Below are 20,191 nucleotides of genomic sequence, written 5' to 3' on the forward strand. Positions count from 1 at the left end.
TTCGCTTTAACGCATAACCGTCAAACCCATTAGGGAAATCAAAACACTTACCTTCAAATAAGAGATTTCAATGAAAGCGCAGGACAGTGCCGGAGCCCCGCGCGGCTCGCCCTCATATAGGCGCTAATAAATGGCACTGTGGGAGCGGCTGTTTTAAAAGCAATAACAAGTGTTGAGAGAAAGAGGCCGAGCTACTCGCCTCAATCATCCTCCCCTTTGTTCGGGGAGCAGGTAGCGACGGGTGGACGAACACACACCCACGCAGAAGTGCTCACACCGAGCCACGCGCTTCAGTGGTCCTGTAAACACACACACACACACACACACACACACACACACACACACACACACACACACACACACACACACACACACACACACAGGCAGCCTCTCCAGATAGATGGGAGCAGTCAGGGTAGAAACTGAAGCAGCAGAATGCTTCTCTCTTAGAAGCACACACACGGTTTTTCTTTTTCACTTACGCTCTCTCGCTCTCTCGGCCTCACCACGTTCTCCTATTCTCTCTGTCGCTCCCTCTCTCTCTCTGCCCATTTCTCACACACACACTCTCTTACTCTCTCTGTCTGTCTTTCCCCCGTCGCTGGAAGTCATAAAGATAAATAATGGTCCCCCCCCCCCCCCCCCCCCTCCACGTGCACGTCTCGGTGGTAAACTCCTGACCACAGCTCACACGCTGTTCCCGTGAGCTGTTGCCCCTAGACAGGCGGAGGACAGGGAGACAGGTGGAGGCTGGGGAGACAGGCGTAGGACAGGGAGACGGGCGGAGGACAGAGACAGGCGGAAGCCGGAAAAACAGGCAAACCGCTGACTGAAGGGGTCACCGGTGTAATCTTCCCACACGCTCATCACAGGACACGAACATGTGATCAAACCCCCCCCCCCGAGAGGCCATCGCACCCCTCCAACGTGCAGGGACGTTCTGTTTATTAATTATTATTTATTTATTAAGGGTGAGTCATCGGCGAGGGGAACCCCCGGTTTGGAACAGATGGGGACCGAAGGCGGTACTGCAAAGTGACACCCTGGAGGAGGAGTGAGAGAAGAGAGGGAGGGAGAGGGAGAGAGAGGGAGGGAGGGAGGGAGAGAGAGAGACGAGATAGTTGTAAGAAGACGGAGGTCACAGAGTCACAGAGACGGATAATGAGTGGAGAAAGAAAGGAGAGGAGGAATAGAGATTGGGAAAGAAAGAAAGATGAAACAGCATTGGAGGGGGGAGAGAGAGAAACAGATGCAGAGAGAGAGAGAGAGAAAAGCAGCAAGTCAGATGGTTTTCTTTTTCGTGGGCACACCGATGAGGTGGTGGGGTCTTTGGAGGGGAAGCAATAGTCCTTCCACACCGGTCCACCGCACACAGAACCCTCCTGTCCTCCTGGATGGAGCCAGAGTGCAGGTCTCCTCCTGCCCTGCCAGCATGATGCACCAGCCCGGTCCATTTACCTAATCGAACAGCCGTTTGTTACACTTCCACATGTTTGAATTAGCATTTGTTATTGTTTGTGTTGTTGTTGTTGTTTAGGGGGAAAGAGTGGGGCATGTAGTATGACAACGATGCATAATTAATCCTCCAACGCATGCGTGAGAGGAATGAGGACGTGGGTTGGCTTTCACACAGTGGCCATACAATTAAGGTTCTGTTTGGTAATTAGATCATGCATATTTAATATGGGTGATTATGACATGCGTTTCCACTCTGAGTGTGTGTTAAGAGCAGGGCTCGTTTGGTGAATTAAGTCGTGTTTACGTTGTAAAGGCATTCAGAGAAAATGAATGCCAGCCAGAAGAGTAGTTGTCACATCTCATTGTGCGTGTGTCTGTGTGTGTGTGTGTGTGGGGGTGTGGGTGTGTATGTATGTGTGTGTATGTGGGTGAGTATGCATGTGTGGGTGCGTGTGTGTGTGTTTGTGTGTGTGTGTGTGTGGGGGCATGTATGTGTGTGTGTATGCGGGTGTGTATGCATGTGTGGATGTATATGTGTGATCATGTAGGCGTGTGTGTGTATGTGTGTGTGTGAGTGTGTGTGTGTGTGTATGTGTGTGTATGTGTGTGTGTGTGTGTGAATGTGTGTGTGTGTGTGTGTGTGTGTGTGTGTGTGTGTGTGTGTGTGTGTGTGTGTGTGTGTGTGTGTGTGTGTGTGTGTGAACACTCAAGCTCCAACACTCCATGGCTTTTTAACTTGCGTGAGCTACAGGCTTCGTAGCCTCCATCATCTGTCACATCGCATGAACCCCGAAACAAAACAACCTCCCTCTGTTTCAAAAACAGCTTTAAAAAAATGTAACTATGTACAAAAAAAAAAGAACGAGTCAAAGCAGATGTTGTTGCCCAGCGGGAAGTGAGAGTGAAGCAGCCATTGGAATGTCCTCTGTGTGTGTGTCTGTGTGTGTCTGTGTGTGTGTGTGTGTGTGTGTGTGTGTGTGTGTGTGTGTGTGTGTGTGTGTGTGTGTGTGTGTGTGTGTTCCAGGGCGGCTACGCTGCTTACCGGTATGCGCAGCCTGCCACCGCCACCGCTGCTGCCTACAGTGACAGGTAAGACACCTAAACACACTCCGGCGTTGGCCACACCCCCCCCCCCCCCCCCCACGGGCCCGCCCCCGCCATACCCCCCCCCCCCCCACCCGGCCGCCACCCCCGCCCCGCCTCTGCTCGCCCGCCCCGCCTCCGCTCACACTTACTTCTCTGAGGTCACGCCCCCTCCCTTCCACGCAAGCGAGGGCAGCCACGGAAAAGGCCAAGCAGATTTATTAGTCTAATTCCCGTCTCCTGCGCGGACGGGGACTATCAGGGTGCACAGCGCTGTAATTGGCAAATTAAATCAAATGAGATGTCACTGCAAATGTAATGGTAAGAGGCGTCCGTGGTGGAATGGTGGACTGTAACTGGAGAATTAAGTGGGATTGGCTTGACAGACTCGGAGATGAGAGGCAAGGTTGTTTGTCAGGAAGACGATAGGAAATTGTGTTGGCTGGATTCGATTTTTGGCTCCTCCCCCCACTCTTTTGACTTTCTCCTCAACCATGAGTGCCCATTAGAGCAGAGAGCTCCCTGCTCAGCCTAAAGACGCACGCCAGCACCTCGCCATGTTTTTTAGAAACCTAAACATGTCGCGAGAGCACCAACGTCTAACACCATAACAATGTCATCAAACATGTGACAATTGATATTTCCCAACACAAACATTATACCAGGCAGTTCTTTATTATCCTGTCATCCCAGCAGCTCTGTCATTATCTGTCAACGTTTTTTTTGTTTTGTTTTGTTTTTTTCTTTCTTTCTTTTTCTTTCTGTCTTGCATGCCACTGCCACGTCCTGCGTTGTGCTGTGTGAATCGTGCTGACTAATCGCGAATGCCGTCGAGCCATCGTTTCTCCGTCGCGCTTCTGCGGGTGTGAGGGCCCACGGTAGCGCGTGGCCTTCGGGCGCAGGCGCAGTGGGTAGCAAATCGCGGCGGCGTCTTTTTTCCTGACGCGAGTAGCCCCTCTCCAAAGTCCCGGGTGGGGGGGGGGGGGGGGGGTGGTGCGAACGTCGTCAAGAGCTGGATTCGGGCAATGTGATAATGAAGACATTAGTCTGTGGATTCTCCGAGCTAATATTTTGTAAAGATCTGCACGAGAGAGGTTTAGAAAACCTGGAGTTGAGACTTTCGCAGTGGGTTTGTTTTTGGAGGAGTCTGATGCTGTTCGTTTTTATTTTAAGTTAAAAAAAAAAAAAGCATTTGAAGAAGTTATCGTGACTTAGCCAAGCATGCTTGAACTGAGAAAGACGTTTTTGACGTGTTTTGGCAGCTCGGTAGAAGGGAAAGGGTCATGTTGTCCTTTTTCTTCAAAGCAGGCCAATTTCATATTTTGTTTGTACTTTTGTTTGCATGCAGATTTGCATATAATCCACGAGGAAGAAAATCAAAACATGAAATTGCTGTTTCTCTAGGACATACCAGTTTGTCATTTACATGTCGTGTCATGCTGACAGAGCTGTTTATAGTTTGTGGTGTTCTTTGACATGGCTCGACTATTCTTGCATTTTGACTGAAACCCAGTGGAACACATTTAAATAATCATATTTATAAACATTTTAGTCACAACTGTAATAATTCTGCTAAACCAAGTTATCTCCCTGTCAGGTAATAACAACTCAGAGAACTTCAAAAACGTTTTAATATTAATATACTCTGTACACTTTACATTAAAACCTTTTTGCCCATGGGCATATTATATTAATTTAAGTCTAATAACTTACCAACGATAGTTTCAGTCTCATTAATGCCCAATTACTGTCTTGCCCTTAACACAGAGAAATCTTGACACTTATATTGATGACGAGTAAATAAAATCTAAATCAGTTAATCAGTTACTTTTCTGTCTCTAGCCGGGATCTACTTCCTCCTGTTTAAATATAAATGTGCTCTGCCTTCTACCCACTGTCTGCTACTAATGCTCTTAATTGTCAATAATGTCTGTAAAAGTATTTTCACATTTTTGGTAAAATGAACATTTATGGCCTCTCTAAAACAGAAGCGCATGCTTGTGCACTCAGACATACACACGTGCATGTACGAACACACACACGCACACACACACACACACACACACACACACACACACACACACACACACACACACACACACACCACCTCAGAATTGAACATGTAGACCCATGAGTGTGAGAAACCAGGTTCTCTAGAAACCAGACACCACATCCTTGTGTTTTACTGTAATCGTTCAGACTGAGAGGCTCTCGGTAGCTATCGAGTTGTTGGAGGTTATAGTGAGTTATATCAGGTTATAGTGAGATACAGTGAGATATTAGTGAGTAATCATAAGTTGTAGTGGGATATGGTGGGTTATGGTGAGTCATAGCAGGTAATAGTAATTTAGAATGTTTATAGTGAATTAAAGTGGGTTGTGGCCTGTGGCCAGTGTCTGTGAATAAGAATAATTTTCAGGAAATGAAATTCAAGCACCTCAAGCAAAATGAGTATATAAACATAAATAAACTACAGCAAAATATGTGTGGATGTGGTTATGAAAATCTAGTAGTATAGTTAGTCATAGCATGGTATAGTATGGTTATATAATAATAATAATAATAATAATAATAATAATAATAATAATAATACATTATAAAGAGCATTTGTAGGTAAATATGTTTACTGGTCCTGTTTTCTCCTCCCTACTTTGGAATTTCAAATTAACTGCATTCCACCAGTTTGCATTTTAAGAGCCGGTAGAATGAGATGTTATGATATGCTGCTCTAAGCATCACTACAGCTTCTCATCATTTCGTGGTGACCTTTCTCACTTTCTGAATGAGCTCAGGTAGACCCAGCATCCATTGCATCTATTTCTCACACCTCCTGCCTTCCTTGAGGCTGCAACCATCTGCTGTCTGGTGGCCCACGAAAGAGCAAAGCCCTCAGATGGAGGGAGAAGCGCCCCGTGGCCGTTTCTCAGAGAGACATCCAGATGCTTCGCACCTGCGGGGGCTAAGGGCCTCTCCTCTCTGCCGATGACTCCTGTGACGGCACGCCCCCGGCTCTGTCAGCCCCCATCTGGGCCGCTGTAGGCCGGGACCACATGGGTCAGAGGAGCTATCCCCCCCCCCCGGCCCCATCCTCCGAACCCTCCCCCCCTCCTCTCCTTCACCTTCCCTTCCCCTGATCTCCCTCGGTATCCCACACTGGCGCTCTGTGCCGGCATCCCCGCCCGTCCCCGGCCCACCATATGCATGCTAACGTCACGCGCGGGGCTCTCCGGCCCTCCCCGGGGTCCATAACACCCCCCACACGGGCCCTCCGGCTCCGGAGAGCCGGCCGCAAGCTCTACACAACACGGCGACGGGAAGCAAGGCGGGGGGGGCGGAGGGAGGGGGGCACTTAGCCGCGCATGGCTGTACCTTTTAGCCTGGCTTATTGGTTATGCAGCACGGCCCTGGGAACCGCATTCAATTCTTCACTTCAGCCGGTCTTAACAGGCAGGAAAGAAAACAGTCGAGCTCGCTTTTATCGCTCCGACATATCTTGAACACACAGCGAACAGAAGCTTTTTTGTTTTATAGGCTGCATTTGTTGCATTAACGCACCGCTCCTCCGCGACGTCGGTGTTTCCATTCGGATGCATGCACTTCTGCCCCTGCCGCCTGTTCTCCGAAGCCAACACACACGTCCAGCGTTAAGCGACGTGCTTTTGGTTGTGCTGCAGGTGGACTTCCTTCCTCGGGCCACGATTGGTGGGGAAGTGCTGTGGGCTCGTGGTTCGGGCCGCGAGACGCCGAGCTGTCCCTCCCTCTGAGTTAGACGCCGCTCAATAGTGTCGTGTCGAATTGGAGTCTGTGTTCAAAACAAGCCACCTAACGTGATTAAGAGGGCCGATTCAATCCCGGCGCTTGGCGGCGAATGAATGATTCATTAAGTTATTAAATATAGCTCCAAGCACCAATTAAAAGGGAGCCCCAGCAAGATGGCTGCCAACCCGCGTCCCTAATTAGACGCGCGATCGGGCCGTGACACGTCGTTTGTCACACCTGCACAGCGAGTCGTGGAGACGGGCTAATGCCACGCGTGACCGAGCTCGCTGCCGCCACGTGTGTTTACGTAAGTCCCCCCCCAGGCTCCGCCCACCAGGCTCCGCCCCCCGGACTTTATAAGCTACGGTCCCTTAGCCGTTCCTCCGTGAGCACAAGGAGCGATGATGATACCTTCTAAAGGTACACTACAGAGTAGTTCACATTATGACATACTAACATTAAACTGCCTATGCCGCACAGAGGGATTATTATTTTTTGGTCGTTTGTGTGTTTTGATTGTTTGTTTGTTGTGCTGTTTATGCATGTCTGACATCCACACTGGGCCAGCTGGTGATGCGTTACATGTCGTGGGTTCTCTGTGTCACGCCGTTGTGCCTGTGCCGGCTGCGGGGTCCGGTGCTCTCGTCGAGCTCTCGTAGCGTGCAGCACGACCCCTTGACTCGGCCCAAACCTGGAGCTGTGAGGGGCCTGGTTTGAAGCCCAGGCCACGCCTACCGCAGAGAGGATCCCCCGTCTCCCGTAGAATCGGCCCGGGCCCATGGAGTGGATCCAGCTTAGCCATGTGTGCTGTGCCTCACTCCTGATTTAATGTCATCTTTCATGTAAATTAAATACACATATATACTTGTGTGCCCCCCCACATACACATCTCCACTTCCTGCATGCGACCCAAACCCCCCCCCCCGGTTCAGCCTGGTTCTGCACCGAGTTCTCTTGTCCCTTTTTCTTCTGCTTGTAAACCGAAACCCCATTTACCATCAAGCAACCTCCGCCCGACCCCACCTCACCATCCCCTCCACCCACCACCCCCGCCCCCCCCGACCACCTTTCTCCGCCCATACACCCAGTCAGCAAGCGGTGTTGTGAATTTTATCTTCTCTTGCAGAAATCATTTCGTCCTCGTTGCAGCCGATGAAATTTCTTGTAACACCTCTTCAGGTAAAATAAAAAAAAAAAAAAAAAAGAAATCATGAAAATGAATAACAGATCTTGCTGCCTTTCTTGATGCACCCGCCGGGGAGCAGGCATATTCTATTTTAATGCACCTCCACAGTGAGTGCCTTTAATGCTTGCCTCTCTCTTATTTCTGCCCCTTAATTAGTAGATTTAATTTGTTTTCTTTTTCTTTCCTGGTTTCTTTTTTTTCTTATTGCAATAACTGATTACTCTTCTCCAGACTATAGTGGTTTTAGAGCGTTGCATGAGGGTAGCTGGCAGGCTTCGTACCCTTCTGCTCTCTCACTGTCTGCCTCGTCATTGGCACTCCGCTCCGAGCGGGCATGTGACCCTCTGAGAGTGGTCCCAACACGCTGTCTCGAGCTTGGAACCTTGTGTGATGTGTACATGTGCGTTTTGGGGGTTTATGTTTTTCTGTGGTTTGGTTTGTTTGATTTTTCCCTGTTCATGTCCGTGTTGCTTTTGTTGTGATCGTCCTGTTTGAGTTAGCCAACGATATTCTCCCTCGCTCTCTGTCCTTTAACAGCATCCCCGTTCGATTTGTGCGACTGCACACGTGTGCGTGCGTGCGCGCGCGTGTGTGTGTGTGTGTGTGTATCTGCGCGTGCTGTATTTTTGGTGTCGGTGGTGGTGTTGTACCAAGGTTGCTCGCTTGATCTGTTCTTGTCTTGCACACTGGCTGTAGGTGGCTACATCTTTTCGGAATGACGTTAGCTTGTGTCTGCAACCGGCTTCGGAGACAGCAGAAAATGGAGCTGTCCATCCACTTATTGATCTTGCAACCGACCCTATGACCAGGGCACACAGATATGCTAACAAGGCAGCAATTTACGCAGACTGCTTATTTTTGAAAACATCGTTTTCGGCGATCCGCAGTTGGAATGCATAACCTGGGCTGCCGATGCTTGTGCATACTGTTGAGGAATTTTGCCAGTTCTCTAAGTACTGTTAAGCCCACTGGCTTCACGCCTTGTACATGTAGCAAAGTTCAACACAGATTTATATTTATAGAAACTCCCACCAAGTACCCTAAAGGAAAGCCTATTTGGTTTAAGGGGGCACAGAAATTAGGTGCCCGCGCGTTCTCTCCGAGGGAAAAGTCAATACGCGGGGAGACGTAGATCTGCTGGTGCACATTTTCAAAAATAACGAGCGCGCAGTCAATAATGCACATACTCCCCTCCGCCCATCGGAGATTTATTAAGCTGTATTTCAAGACCCAGGTCTAATTTAGCCCAGCGTTAGGGAGGCTGTTGTTCATTAGCTACAGAACTACCAGGCCCATAAATCCGTTCTGTCTTCAACTAATTTTCGATAGGCTGCAGGGAAAGTTACCGTGGGTGCCCGGGGGCAGGAGCGGGGCGGGATCGGCAGGACACCGCGGGACACGTGTGACTCGCCGTGTTTTCGTAGGACGTTTCACACGCGTGCGCCCTATCGGGCAGAGTGCATTCATGCTACCCTTGGAAATTCCTTCGGTCCTTTGAGTTTCAGAGGCGTTTTAACGATGTAGAGTGCCGCACCGCCGTTCTAAGCGACAGTGCATCAACCTTTGCATTACCAAATTGTCGGGGGCTAATTTTCCAGGCACAGGGTCCTAAGGGTCACCTTTTCAATCTCGGGGCCAATAGAGTGTGTGAAGTCCTGGGCTGAACAGTTGAGTGCATACTCATTAAAAGTAGCCCCTGTAAACAGAGATAACACGGGTCAAACAAAACGCTTGGCAGGGCAATAAAATATGAAGACAGGCCAGCTATATAGTGAATAACAATGTCCATACTAATCTGTAGTGGATTAACTTCTTAATCACAAAGAGTGAGTGAATATGCAAATTACCTCATTTGTAGGCTGTGCCCTGCCTTCTGATTGGCCCTTATCTGGTCCAAAAACACCATGCATGCATAACAAGGCTCAAAGGAGCAGATAATCCAGGTTATTTTACCAGCCAGGCCCCAGGAGCCTCCACACACTCTCAATCAGACGGCGTCAAGCAGATTGCAGGATGGAACCCCAGCCTAAGATGCATGTGTATTACGGCCTTTCCTTCATTCACTGGGTCTGAATTTTTGATAATGCCCTTTTGCGCTTCTAGGTGGAGACAATTGTCCAAAAAATAATTCTGAATCTTGAAATGACGTACTGACTTATTGAATTACTATAATAAAAAAATTGCATGCATGTTTTTTTTTTTTTTACTATGGTGTATGACACAAATAGCAAATTTCAAACAAATAGCTTTTGGCTAGATATCCTTATGCTGGTGTAGTAAATCTGGCGTGTAGTGTGCAGGGAGCACGTTGTGGAGTAGGTAACATCACGGGGTGTGTCAGAAGGCATTAACTGAATAAAGCTGCCCTTGACAAATGAGTATGACGACAGTCACCTTCATCCCATACCAGCATGAATGCACATGAATGAATGGATGTTATTATTACACCAAATGCCTGTTTTTTCTTTGCCCCGAAACATTTTTGTTGTTGTTGTTGTTGTTTTGTTTGTTTTTTCCGCCCCAAGCGACCCTCCAGATCTCAAACGTCTCCCTCCGTCCGTTACCGCATGACAGCCAGCGTCTTGTGGCTCCCTCTTCTGTGACGCCATGCGACTTGTCATTCCGCCCGTGTATTTTTTCTTACGTTGTGTGTGACGCTGTTGTGTGGCTCGGGGGAGGGGCTGTGTTTGCGTTTTAAGGAAGCCGGCGTGGGGGGGGGGGGGGGAGCTGCCACCAGCGTGCGTGACGCGCCCCCTCCTCCTTCTGTGTGTCTCCACAGTTACGGACGAGTTTATGCTGCCGACCCCTACAACCACGCACTTGCTCCAGCAGCCGCATACAGCGTTGGTGCCATGGTGAGCGAACGGTCTCCGCCTCCGTGCCCTGTAGCCCCACCCACCGTCTGTCTCTCTGCCACGCCTCCTTGCCCCCCCTCCCTCCCTAGCCCTATCATGTGGTCCACGTGTTTATCCTTCTCTTCCCGTGTGACCTCGTCACCTGCTTCTGCTGTTTTCTCTGTTTCTCTCGTTGGAAGGGAGGGGTGGGGGTTCAGTTCTTTTTCCCCGCACATGGATTTTAGCACAGCTGACATCTCCTCGGTTAAACTTAATTGAATTTGTCTCTTGTGCTAACGGCAGCCGAAATGCCACATTAATCCTCCCAGTAAACGTGATAAATGTCTTAATTTCTTGGCAGTGTAGTGCATGTTAGTTATTATATTTCTAATTTTGTGAATATCACCTAGCCGAGTGCTTTTCTTAATGGAATAATTAGTCATTTTGATAATTAAATCCATCACCTATGTGCTGCTGTAGCAACAGCTCACAAGGAGAGAGAGCATGAGAGGGGGCATGGAAGAGGGGAGAGAGCAGTGGAAAGGGTGGAGGAGAGGAGTGGAGGAGAGGGTGGAGGAGAGGGGTGGATGAGAGGGGTGGAGAAGAGGGTAGAGAGGAGGGTGGAGGAGAGGGTAGAGAGGAGGGTGGAGGAAAGGGTGGAGGAGAAGAGGCGAGGGCAATGGAGAGGGCATGTGACGCTACACTTTCGTGATCTGGGGTTCCATTAGGACCAAGTGTATAGGCTGCTTGTTTCATGACTTCCATTAATTAGATACCATCGCATGGCATGAACATACAGGTGAACGTGAGATGCACGATGTCACGCTCGGCGCTCTCCGCTTTTGGAGGGTTTCTGTATCGATTTCTTTTTTAAATGATTCATCTGTGTCACATTTTACCCCCCCAGCCTTGTTTTGTTTTAAATCCGTTTCTCCGGGCTCGTGGTGTCTTGGCTCGTTTGCTTGCATGCAGATTATGATCGGTGTGATCCGGGGCGTCCGTGCCGAACCGGACCGGGAAGTTGGTGGGTGTGGTGTGCAGCGTGGCCATTAAAACTACGCACACGCGTCACCGTCTCTTTTGCAGAATGCTTTCGCACCATTGACCGACGCCAAGACCAGGAGTCATGCGGATGATGTGGGTCTCGTTCTTTCTTCGTTGCAGGCTAGTATATACCGAGGAGGATACAGTCGTTTTGCTCCATACTAATATCTATTGAAACTCAAAGCGAATCTTCCTGTGGGGGTAAAGACAGAGGTCAGAGGTCAGAGGCCTGGGTATTGCAATACATGCAGTAGTGCACCATTTTGGCGTCTCCTAAGAGAGAGGACAAAAAATCGGATATTTTTCATCTTATACCTCAGATATTTTGTGCTGTGTATTTTAATATTGTGGGTTTTTAATTTCTAAAGATTACATAGATTGATGGCTGTAGAGGTTTCTGTGGTGATCTAGAGAGCTGCTAGATTTTAAAAAGAAGAAAAAATGATACAAATTGTTAGGGCTTTATCATGTAAATGAATTATGTATGATAAATATAAGTCCCTTGGGGTTCTCATATTTTGTAAGAGTGTAAGTGACTGAAGTAGTCCAGTGGTTCTCTGCTTTTCGTTGACCTAACCTTTGGTTCTTTTTAGTTGCTGGGTGTTTTTGGGTCAGTTTGCTTTCATTTGTGGTCTCGGGGTTGGGGAGGCGGGGCTGGGGAGGCGGGGCTGGGGAGGCGGGGCTAGGGAGGCGGGGCTAGGGAGGCGGGGCTGGGGAGGCGGGGCTGGGGAGGTGGGGCTGGGAAGAGACGAGATCGGGGAGATGAGGTTGGAGAGCGGTGCAGACAGGTGTGGGCGGTCCAGTTGCCCATGGCGGGGGGTCAAAGGTTGGCCCGAGGAAAGCCAGCGCACTGCGTTCCGAGTGGTTCAAAGACCGACGTAACAGAGGAGAGAAACCACTGAAGCATTGATTATTTCAGCTGTGTCATATCAGTCATTACTCCAAGCCAAAGGTTCTGTTCCTGGGGTGTTATATGTGTTTGGAACTTTCCATAGCGGCTCTTAGAAAAACTCCACAAAACTTCAACCTAACAGAATTTTACTGTTTACCTGTTATCTAGTACGTAGGTCAGGCCCTTACTAGTTTATGCCAACCACAAGATATTCTTTTTATATTATGGTACTTCCAGTATATTGATTGATCTAATTGCTGACTTTTATATTAAGGGAGAGATGAATAACTAAAAAAAATTAATTAATAAAAAATAAAAAAATTTAAAAAACGGCAAAGCGCTGTTTATATTTTTTGTTTTGGTTTGGGTTTGGTTTTGATTTGTTTTTGTTGTTTTATCTTTTTTTTCCAAAAGTAATGAATCTATGATTTATTTGTACCGGATGAAAGTGAAAAAATAATAATGATGATAAATAATAAACCAACAGTGTATTAAATTTGATCTGTTCAGTGGAAAATGTTCTCTTATACAAAATACACAGCTGTGTAATGTTTTAGATTTAGTGTGGTAGACCAACTGTTAGAGAAAGGTGTCTCATTTTTTATGGAATCATACTCAAGATTTATATCAACACTTTATAAGTAATGCAATCATTATGTAGATATGATCATAGTATTTTTGTCAACTGTACTATTTTGCACACGCAACCTACAGTTTTTCATCCCCTCTCAGCTTGTGGGACATTACATTGTCTATGTTTCTGTTTATGCTTTGCCTTTCTTTCTGTTTTGATATCATTTTTAATGTGACATCCTTTGTAATGTTATTTTCTAGAAACACAGCCTTTACACTTTGAAACCGTTTGATTATCAAGAAACTGAGAAATATAGGTCTTGTGAAAAAGATATCTATATGTAAATACGAATAACGATAAATATGTCATTTACAAGTGCTACGCAAACAGGCTGTCAAGGTAACCTTGAAGAGCTGCAGCTTGGATCTGCATACGCAAAGAACTTCCCCTTCATGTTGTTTACAAGTATACCTACTTAGAGGTGTTTGTCACATATCTTTTTTTAAGAAAAAAGGTTTAAAATACGTAAAATACCTAAAAAAAAAAAATCAGCAGCTTAAATTTATCCAGCTGCAAATATCCTCTTGTGTACTGTGTGTGTCCTCTCACACAACTGGGCAAAAATATCGTATCCACTGCTGTATCTGCTATACTTTCTGCTTCCAGTAGGTGTTGTGAAGAGGCCTTCTCCTTGTCATTGTATGTGCATGCACTATGATCCACATAACAGTAACCATCAATAAAGTTTCTCAAGATAAGGAGAATTTGTGGTGGCCTACTTTTTCCGTTCTTTAATATTCTCATAAAGTGGTATATGTTGTTGAGTGGATCATGTTTCTCGGTGATGGAGTGCGCTCTTCCCTCTGATTTGATTTAGCCGAGTTAAATTGCGTTTAAAGGCACGAGGCAAAGGGGAAACGATCATCTCCGAGGAGCTCGAATAAAATTGATGCCTGTGGGGCCGCCGCGTTCATCCCTCAGGTTCCGACAGAGCGTCTCCGTCGCCACGGTGTGGAGGCGAGGGGCCACAATCTGATAAGCAGGGCTTCCACACAAAGGTTATGAAACATATCTGCAGCTGGATAGAGCGGAGAATGAGAAGGCTCATAAAACCACCCGTTTGATGGGTGGGATGTGATTTCAGCCCATCTGAGTACTTAAACGTCTTTTCTGTGTGAATGAAATACAGTCGCTGCAAGCTTGCGGATTTCTACGAACCATAAGAATTTGAGGGGGTGGAAAATATACAACGTCTTCATTGCTGGCTGCATATTCCAGGGTCCTGCTCGCGATATGAAGAAGACCAAGTCAAGACTTCTGGGACCTCGTGAAGCAAGACTGCGTCTTTCTCAGCTATAAAGAAAGATTATCAAGCTCTCATATCATCAAGGTGTACTGGAACTTTATAAATTATGTGCACTACAGATAGTTCTAATTGAAGAAAAGATGAATTACCTCACATTCTTGATTTGATCAGCGTAATTAGAAAAACTTAGCCAGCGGATACAGGGAAAGATAAGCAATTTAAATGTTTAAATGTGATGAAGGAGTCACATTATGCTAGGTAATTACAACTCGTCTTTACAGAAATGGGTGATCAATAATTAACGTATCTTGGGTCACATGTCATGAACGTAATTTAAAATTGGTTATTAATTCCATTATGTGCGAGGAGGGGGGGGGGGCTTTTTCTCTTTTTTACCCTGTGGGGAAAATTAAAGCAGGCCTGGTGTCCTTTAATTCCGTTTCTATCCTCTCTTTCTGTTTTCCCTGCAGTACTTAATGCAAACTCACCCCCCCCCCCCACCTCCCGGATCTCGCAGAGCGGTCAGTAATAACGTGATATATGTTTCTGAATTAAATCAACTATTAAATGAAGTCATTTTGCTCTCTTTGCTCGGTGTGATTGGCTGGATGCAGCGGAATTGATTATCATGCAAATCGCGGCGACGGTTGCGTTCTGTGCTTGACCGGCTACCGCGACTTTCTCTGCCGGCTAGCAGCACCCTGCGGACTTACAAATCGGACATGTCACGAGCGCTCACGTTTATTAAACCTCAAAAACGCTTCGTTCTCTGCTCAGGCACGTGAGCTGCTCAGGCAGTTAGGACGTAGGGGGGCAGAAGCTAATCGTCTCTCCATCAGATCGGTTCTGCTCCCTGTGCTCCTGCTGGGTCTCTGATAATAGACACATTTCATCAGAGATTAGGCACCAGGCCTCTAAACACAGCTCTTAGTGGGGAGGAGGGGGCGCATGTTGGTGGGTGGGGGGGGCTGCACTTACACTGCTGCCAGCACGGCTGCTCCACGAACTCCCCACCCCCCCCCTCCCATCCTCTCCCCCACCCCCCACCCCTCCCCTCCCCTTCACCCCCTGCAGAGCCGCTGCGTGACTCTTCAAAGCCTCGACGCAAACGAGCGGGACTCGTCCCGCGTCGCGGGAAACTTGCTTGGGTTCGGTTCCCAACAATAACGAGGGCCCAGCGGAGTTGACCCGCCACGCAGCCCAGCGCCGCTGGCTCTGTTGGGCGGATGGCCCGCATGTGGTCGCCCGCCACCTTCAGATCACTCCACTCGAAGTTGTGGGTTGTTATTTTTTGGTATGCATGCATGGGACAAGTCTCGAACTCCTCAGCGTCCTGGGGACAACCGAGGCCTGAATGTCGTCCAGAAGACGAATCCCACCGTCTGCTTTCCGATCGTTCTTCCTCTTTTGGAAGACTGCGGCTTTAAGAAAAAAAGGCTAAGCTTCTCCGCAGCAGTTAAAGCCACGTTTAACCGCCCCTGCTGCGTCTCTCACGGTTTAAGAGCTATTGTAATTGGAACATATCTTAAAGAGCACCTGACCGAGAGGGATAATGTTACACCCTTTAATAATCTCGTTAAGGCAGAAACCTACCTGTGTTTAATGTATCCGCAGAGGAAATTAGAGAATAAATTAGGGCCAAATCATAATATTTGTGGGTGGATTTGCTAATGTTAGCCTATAGCTGTAATGGTGGAAATGAGAGTGTGATATCTGCACTCACCATTAAAGCAGCCTGATGATGCGAGTGCATTTGGAGACACACCAAGCATCCGAGTCCAGCTTTATACACTCCAGTCTCCTGCAAGCGCGTAGCATGATGCGTTCAGCGCAACGTAGCACATACGCCGGCAATGAATTGCGTTGTGAATCAAAGAGGAGGGGAAATGCCACAGAGACAAGATTTCATCCGCCCCATTATGTGCGGTGTTAATAAGAAGCCAAGTGTGTTCGCATGGGAGCCGCGTTACCGTGAGCCTGAACAAAACGCAGTGCTGTTTAATATACTAAGTGCCATAAGGAGCTGGTGCTTGTCAAAGGGAATATTCCCCTCAGAGATGCCACACTGCAGCATACATGAACACTCCCATCTCAGACGGTGCTCAGGGTGGATGAAAGCTACATGGTAGCGTAAATGGCCTCGGGAAGACAGGGCTGGGTGAACTGCAGCCTTCTTTGAGGTTTTCCGTGTTTCAGACGACTAAGTACTACTTGCCAGCTCCCTGTTTGAAACCAGGAAGCTGATTAGCAACGTCAAAGTGTCAGGTGAATGGGAGAGTGTAATTGGTGTAGAATGAAAGGGCACACCTACATTGACTAGTGCCTTGCTGTTAAGAGCACGGCTGACACTATAATCACCACCCTCATTTGTTTCAGTTACAGACACGTACATTGAAAAGTCCCCAACTGAGCTCGCCCCATCTATCTGCGTTTTCACATCGTTGTCACCGTCGAGGAATAAGGACGCCTACTGATCGGGAAAGAACACGGTAAAACAATAGAAATAAATAAAAAGTTTGAAAAAAAAAACAATCTTGTCCCTAATTGAGAATATGATGGAAGTTTCTACCATGCTGTGATTTGGAAGTGTGCATTATTCCTGATTGATACTTGCGGTTGTGTCATAGACGTAATTGGGTGCAAGACTATACTATGCTCAACTGTTGTGGGGTGAGTATTGTGTTTCATTTCTCCCACATTTCCTCACTTTTACATTTGCCACTGTCCTTTCGGGATAGTTTCAGAGTTCAGATGCAATTTCATTCGTCTTTACAATACGGAGCAGCTCGCGTGCGATGCTTGAACCTCGCATTACCGTTCTGTCCTCCTCGTGTTTCACTGTACAACACTAATCACGCAGATGTTTGTAGCAATCACCTGCCACTCTGTGGCCTGTACAGTGTTTGGTAGCATCACCAAGGTGTTCGTGAAGCGATATGCACCACTATGGCAATAGTATTTGAATTTAAGGTGGCTGTTTTGCAGGGATTTCCCAGGCATGCCTGATTCCCTTCCCCCATGTCGAGGAGTCTCCCCGGCCTTATTTATAGGGAGGAAAGTACTTTCATTCATGATGTTTTACTGCCACCTGCTGGTTGAACGGAGCATGGCGCATGGATTTATGGCGCATGTAAGAGTGGATTTTGGTGTCGTTGAATGGATTTTCATCCTAACACATTTCTGGCCGTCACAGTTCACACTATTGCTGCACGTTATGCAAACCAGAACAAGTGAACGATAACAGGGAAGGGAAAAGAGCCCTCGGTGGACGGAGGGAGGTGCGGGTTCTGCCGTGGGGTCTGCCGTGATGAGCCTGCGGTCCAGGTAGACGCCTCTGTTTGTCGGACTAAGGCATACCCGTCCCGGTACCGCCACAACGGGACACCGCAGCCCACAGGGTTGCCAACTCTCACGCATTGAGCGTGAGACACACGCATTTGACCGTTTTCACACGCTCTCACGCCACACTTCCGATATCTCACGCCGAAAAAAATATCCAGTTTATTTACCTCAGATCCACAGTTGGCAAGTTGGCAACCCTGAGCCCAGTTCACGCACAGCTCACATCTAGGTCGCCTCCAGTTTGACATGGAAAGTGATCTGACATTTCTCTCTCTCTCTCTCTCTCTCTCTCTCTCTCTCTCTCTCTCTCTCTCTCTCTCTCTCTCTCTCTCTCTCTCTCTCACACACACACACACAGCATGTCTACCCATATGCTCGTCTTTAATATTTAATCCACCTTACAGCACCAGTGCCTTCGTGGGATAAATAACGGTGCCCTGAATGTGCCTGCACAGCCGCTCCGCGCCTCTCTGTACTGCGTAATTACGCAGGGGATTTACAGCCGGAGAAGACGCGCTGTTTGTGCTCGCCATGTTGTACTGATGCCGGTGCCGAGAGGAAGGCCAATCAAGACAATCGCCTGCACATATAAGAATTTTGTCATACTATTTAATCTTGTATTTGTATAGACCATATCATATAAATATGAAATGTTGTATACAGGCAAAGTCTAATTCGACCAATGAAAGCATGAATCTTTGATTTGCATAAAATAATATAATATACTATGTGGTTGGTATTGTACGTCATAAGCGTGTGTGTACATAACAATAAGAAACAGAGTTGTGAAATTTTCTCCCCACCTGAAAAAGATCCTTGCACTCATTTGCCTACAACATGGCACACTGAAACACTTTGATTTCACAGTCATTCATATGAATATTTCACATCTGGCTAACGTTCTAATGCCAATCCTAGCTAGTCAATAAATATTAAATGTATAAGAAATCTATTTCAGTAGTTAGACGTAGGCTAAACGTTGACTGTTCGAATAGTTGCTATTGTTGGGGTTTTCTTGGGTTTTCTGAGACATGTAGACTAGTTAATGACTGGTTTTCTTTAAAGATTTATGGATAATTGCTCACATATTAGAATGTAGCGCAAATGATTCACAGGTTCTAATTATGGTTGAACTTGAGTGGAATGGAGAACTTTAATGGCTCAGTGATTAAAAGCTATTAGCATTTGCATGAGCTAATACTGCGTCTGTAATGCATTTCATAGTGCTTTTCCATAACTCCTTAATTTATTAACAAGCCCAAGCGCATTTAACTGAAGCGGTGTGACAATACAACGATTTCTTTATTTTAGACGGGGGGATCCCATTTAGTAGTTCATGGCACAGAACTCCATAATCATATCAAAACGACGACATTTCACGAGCCGAATGAATGAGATCAGGGCGTTTGAATAATAACCGATGTATTAAACCCTCAATACTCGAGAGAGGAAGAACGTGGACGTGGTTGGAGTGATTGTGACGTACGCGGCGATCGGTGGCTGCGATTGGTTGGCGTGAGGGTGTGGTCTCTTCGTCGTGTCTGTTTGGATTAGCTGAATTAGTTGTGATTGGTCAACGATGAAGGAACTAAAAACCATTTTTTAAATATGAGATCTTACAAAAGCTTCAAGAATGCTTTTATGTTTTATAGGCAATTATAATTGAAAGTATTCCAGGAGTTGAAAAAGTAAACAACAGAGGTTAAATATTTGTAGTAATTTCCTTAGTCTTCTGACATGTCCAGTAATTCATGGATCAAAGGAGTACAAGGTAAAAGCAATGAAGAAACATTTCTAAATTAAACATTTCCTGGTAATTTCTATATTTTCTGTCGTCAGGGGATATTTTATGAAGGGTCAAACCATTTCCTGGCTCTGCAATTCCTGCTAAACATATATTTCTCTGCTAATGTACTTACAAAACCTTATGAGGCTAAATGTACCAAACAAACCATGCTCTGAACGTGACCCAGCCTGCACCTGAATGACAGTGTCCAAAGAACACCATCTAATTGTCTTCTCCTTAACCCCTGCTCATCACCTCATAAACATGCTGTATAAATAAATGATGATTCAACTTATGTAGGCCTCTGCTAACATGTTTGACAGTTGTTTTTTTTTTGCTATTTGTGAAAAGGTTCAAGTAGCAGTAGTTACATTTTAATGGCGCTAAAAATAAATAGCACCAACCTGGAGTCATTGTGTCAGGTCCACTACGGCTTATGTAATCTAGTGTGTTGGAGGAAGATGGGTGGTGTGTGTTTCTCCACACAGCAACAGTCAACTCACCAGAGAACTGACCAAGTACTAAGAATAGCAACATGGCTTAATTTCATTCAACAGTGTCAACAGGTGTTCTGTTTAAGGAACTCTAATGATATTGTTACTGCTGTTTTATTACCAGCCAGTGTGTTTCTGTATACATTCATGAAACACATTATTGCGCTTTCAAGGTGTTTTAGCTAAGAAAATGTTTCTGCATCTTCAAACTGCAGTGCCGTGTTCACTGAGTGAGGGGGTGTGAGGGGTCAGTGGACTTTAAATAGTGAGAATGGGTGATGGGGAACAGGTCAAAGGAGACGTTAGCATGGACGTAATTTTGGGGGGGGACGGGGGGGACATGTCCCCCCCACTTTTTCAAAAGCCGGCTTTGGTCCCCCCCAGTTTTTACGGTTAAAACCAAGTATTTAAATAGCGACGAATCCATGTCCCC

General features: G+C 46.8%; 1 protein-coding gene and 1 long non-coding RNA gene across 9 annotated transcripts in view; both read left to right on the plus strand.

Moving 5' to 3' along the window:
- The window catches only part of rbfox1 (RNA binding fox-1 homolog 1), a 201,268-nt gene extending 189,259 nt beyond the window's left edge, over window positions 1–12,009 (plus strand). For 7 of the 8 annotated variants that reach the window (XM_076983420.1, XM_076983398.1, XM_076983379.1 and 4 more), the window contains 3 exons: window positions 2,483–2,547; window positions 10,266–10,341; window positions 11,407–12,009. In XM_076983420.1, the coding sequence (XP_076839535.1) occupies window positions 2,483–2,547; window positions 10,266–10,341; window positions 11,407–11,529 (264 nt within the window). In that variant the 3' untranslated portion in view covers window positions 11,530–12,009. Of the gene's footprint in view, window positions 1–2,482; window positions 2,548–7,426; window positions 7,480–10,265; window positions 10,342–11,406 lie in introns of all 8 variants that reach the window. The other variant, XM_076983389.1, reaches the window with a different exon arrangement.
- A 4,462-nt stretch (window positions 12,010–16,471) lies between these two features.
- LOC143508746 (uncharacterized) lies at window positions 16,472–18,676 on the plus strand. Its single transcript, XR_013129448.1, has 3 exons — window positions 16,472–16,625; window positions 16,764–16,806; window positions 17,883–18,676. It is a non-coding gene; the product is annotated as an uncharacterized LOC143508746 (long non-coding RNA).
- Window positions 18,677–20,191: the final 1,515 nt, after the last annotated feature.

Source organism: Brachyhypopomus gauderio, chromosome 2 (assembly GCF_052324685.1).
Source record: "Brachyhypopomus gauderio isolate BG-103 chromosome 2, BGAUD_0.2, whole genome shotgun sequence".
In the NCBI taxonomy this organism is placed as follows: domain Eukaryota; kingdom Metazoa; phylum Chordata; class Actinopteri; order Gymnotiformes; family Hypopomidae; genus Brachyhypopomus; species Brachyhypopomus gauderio.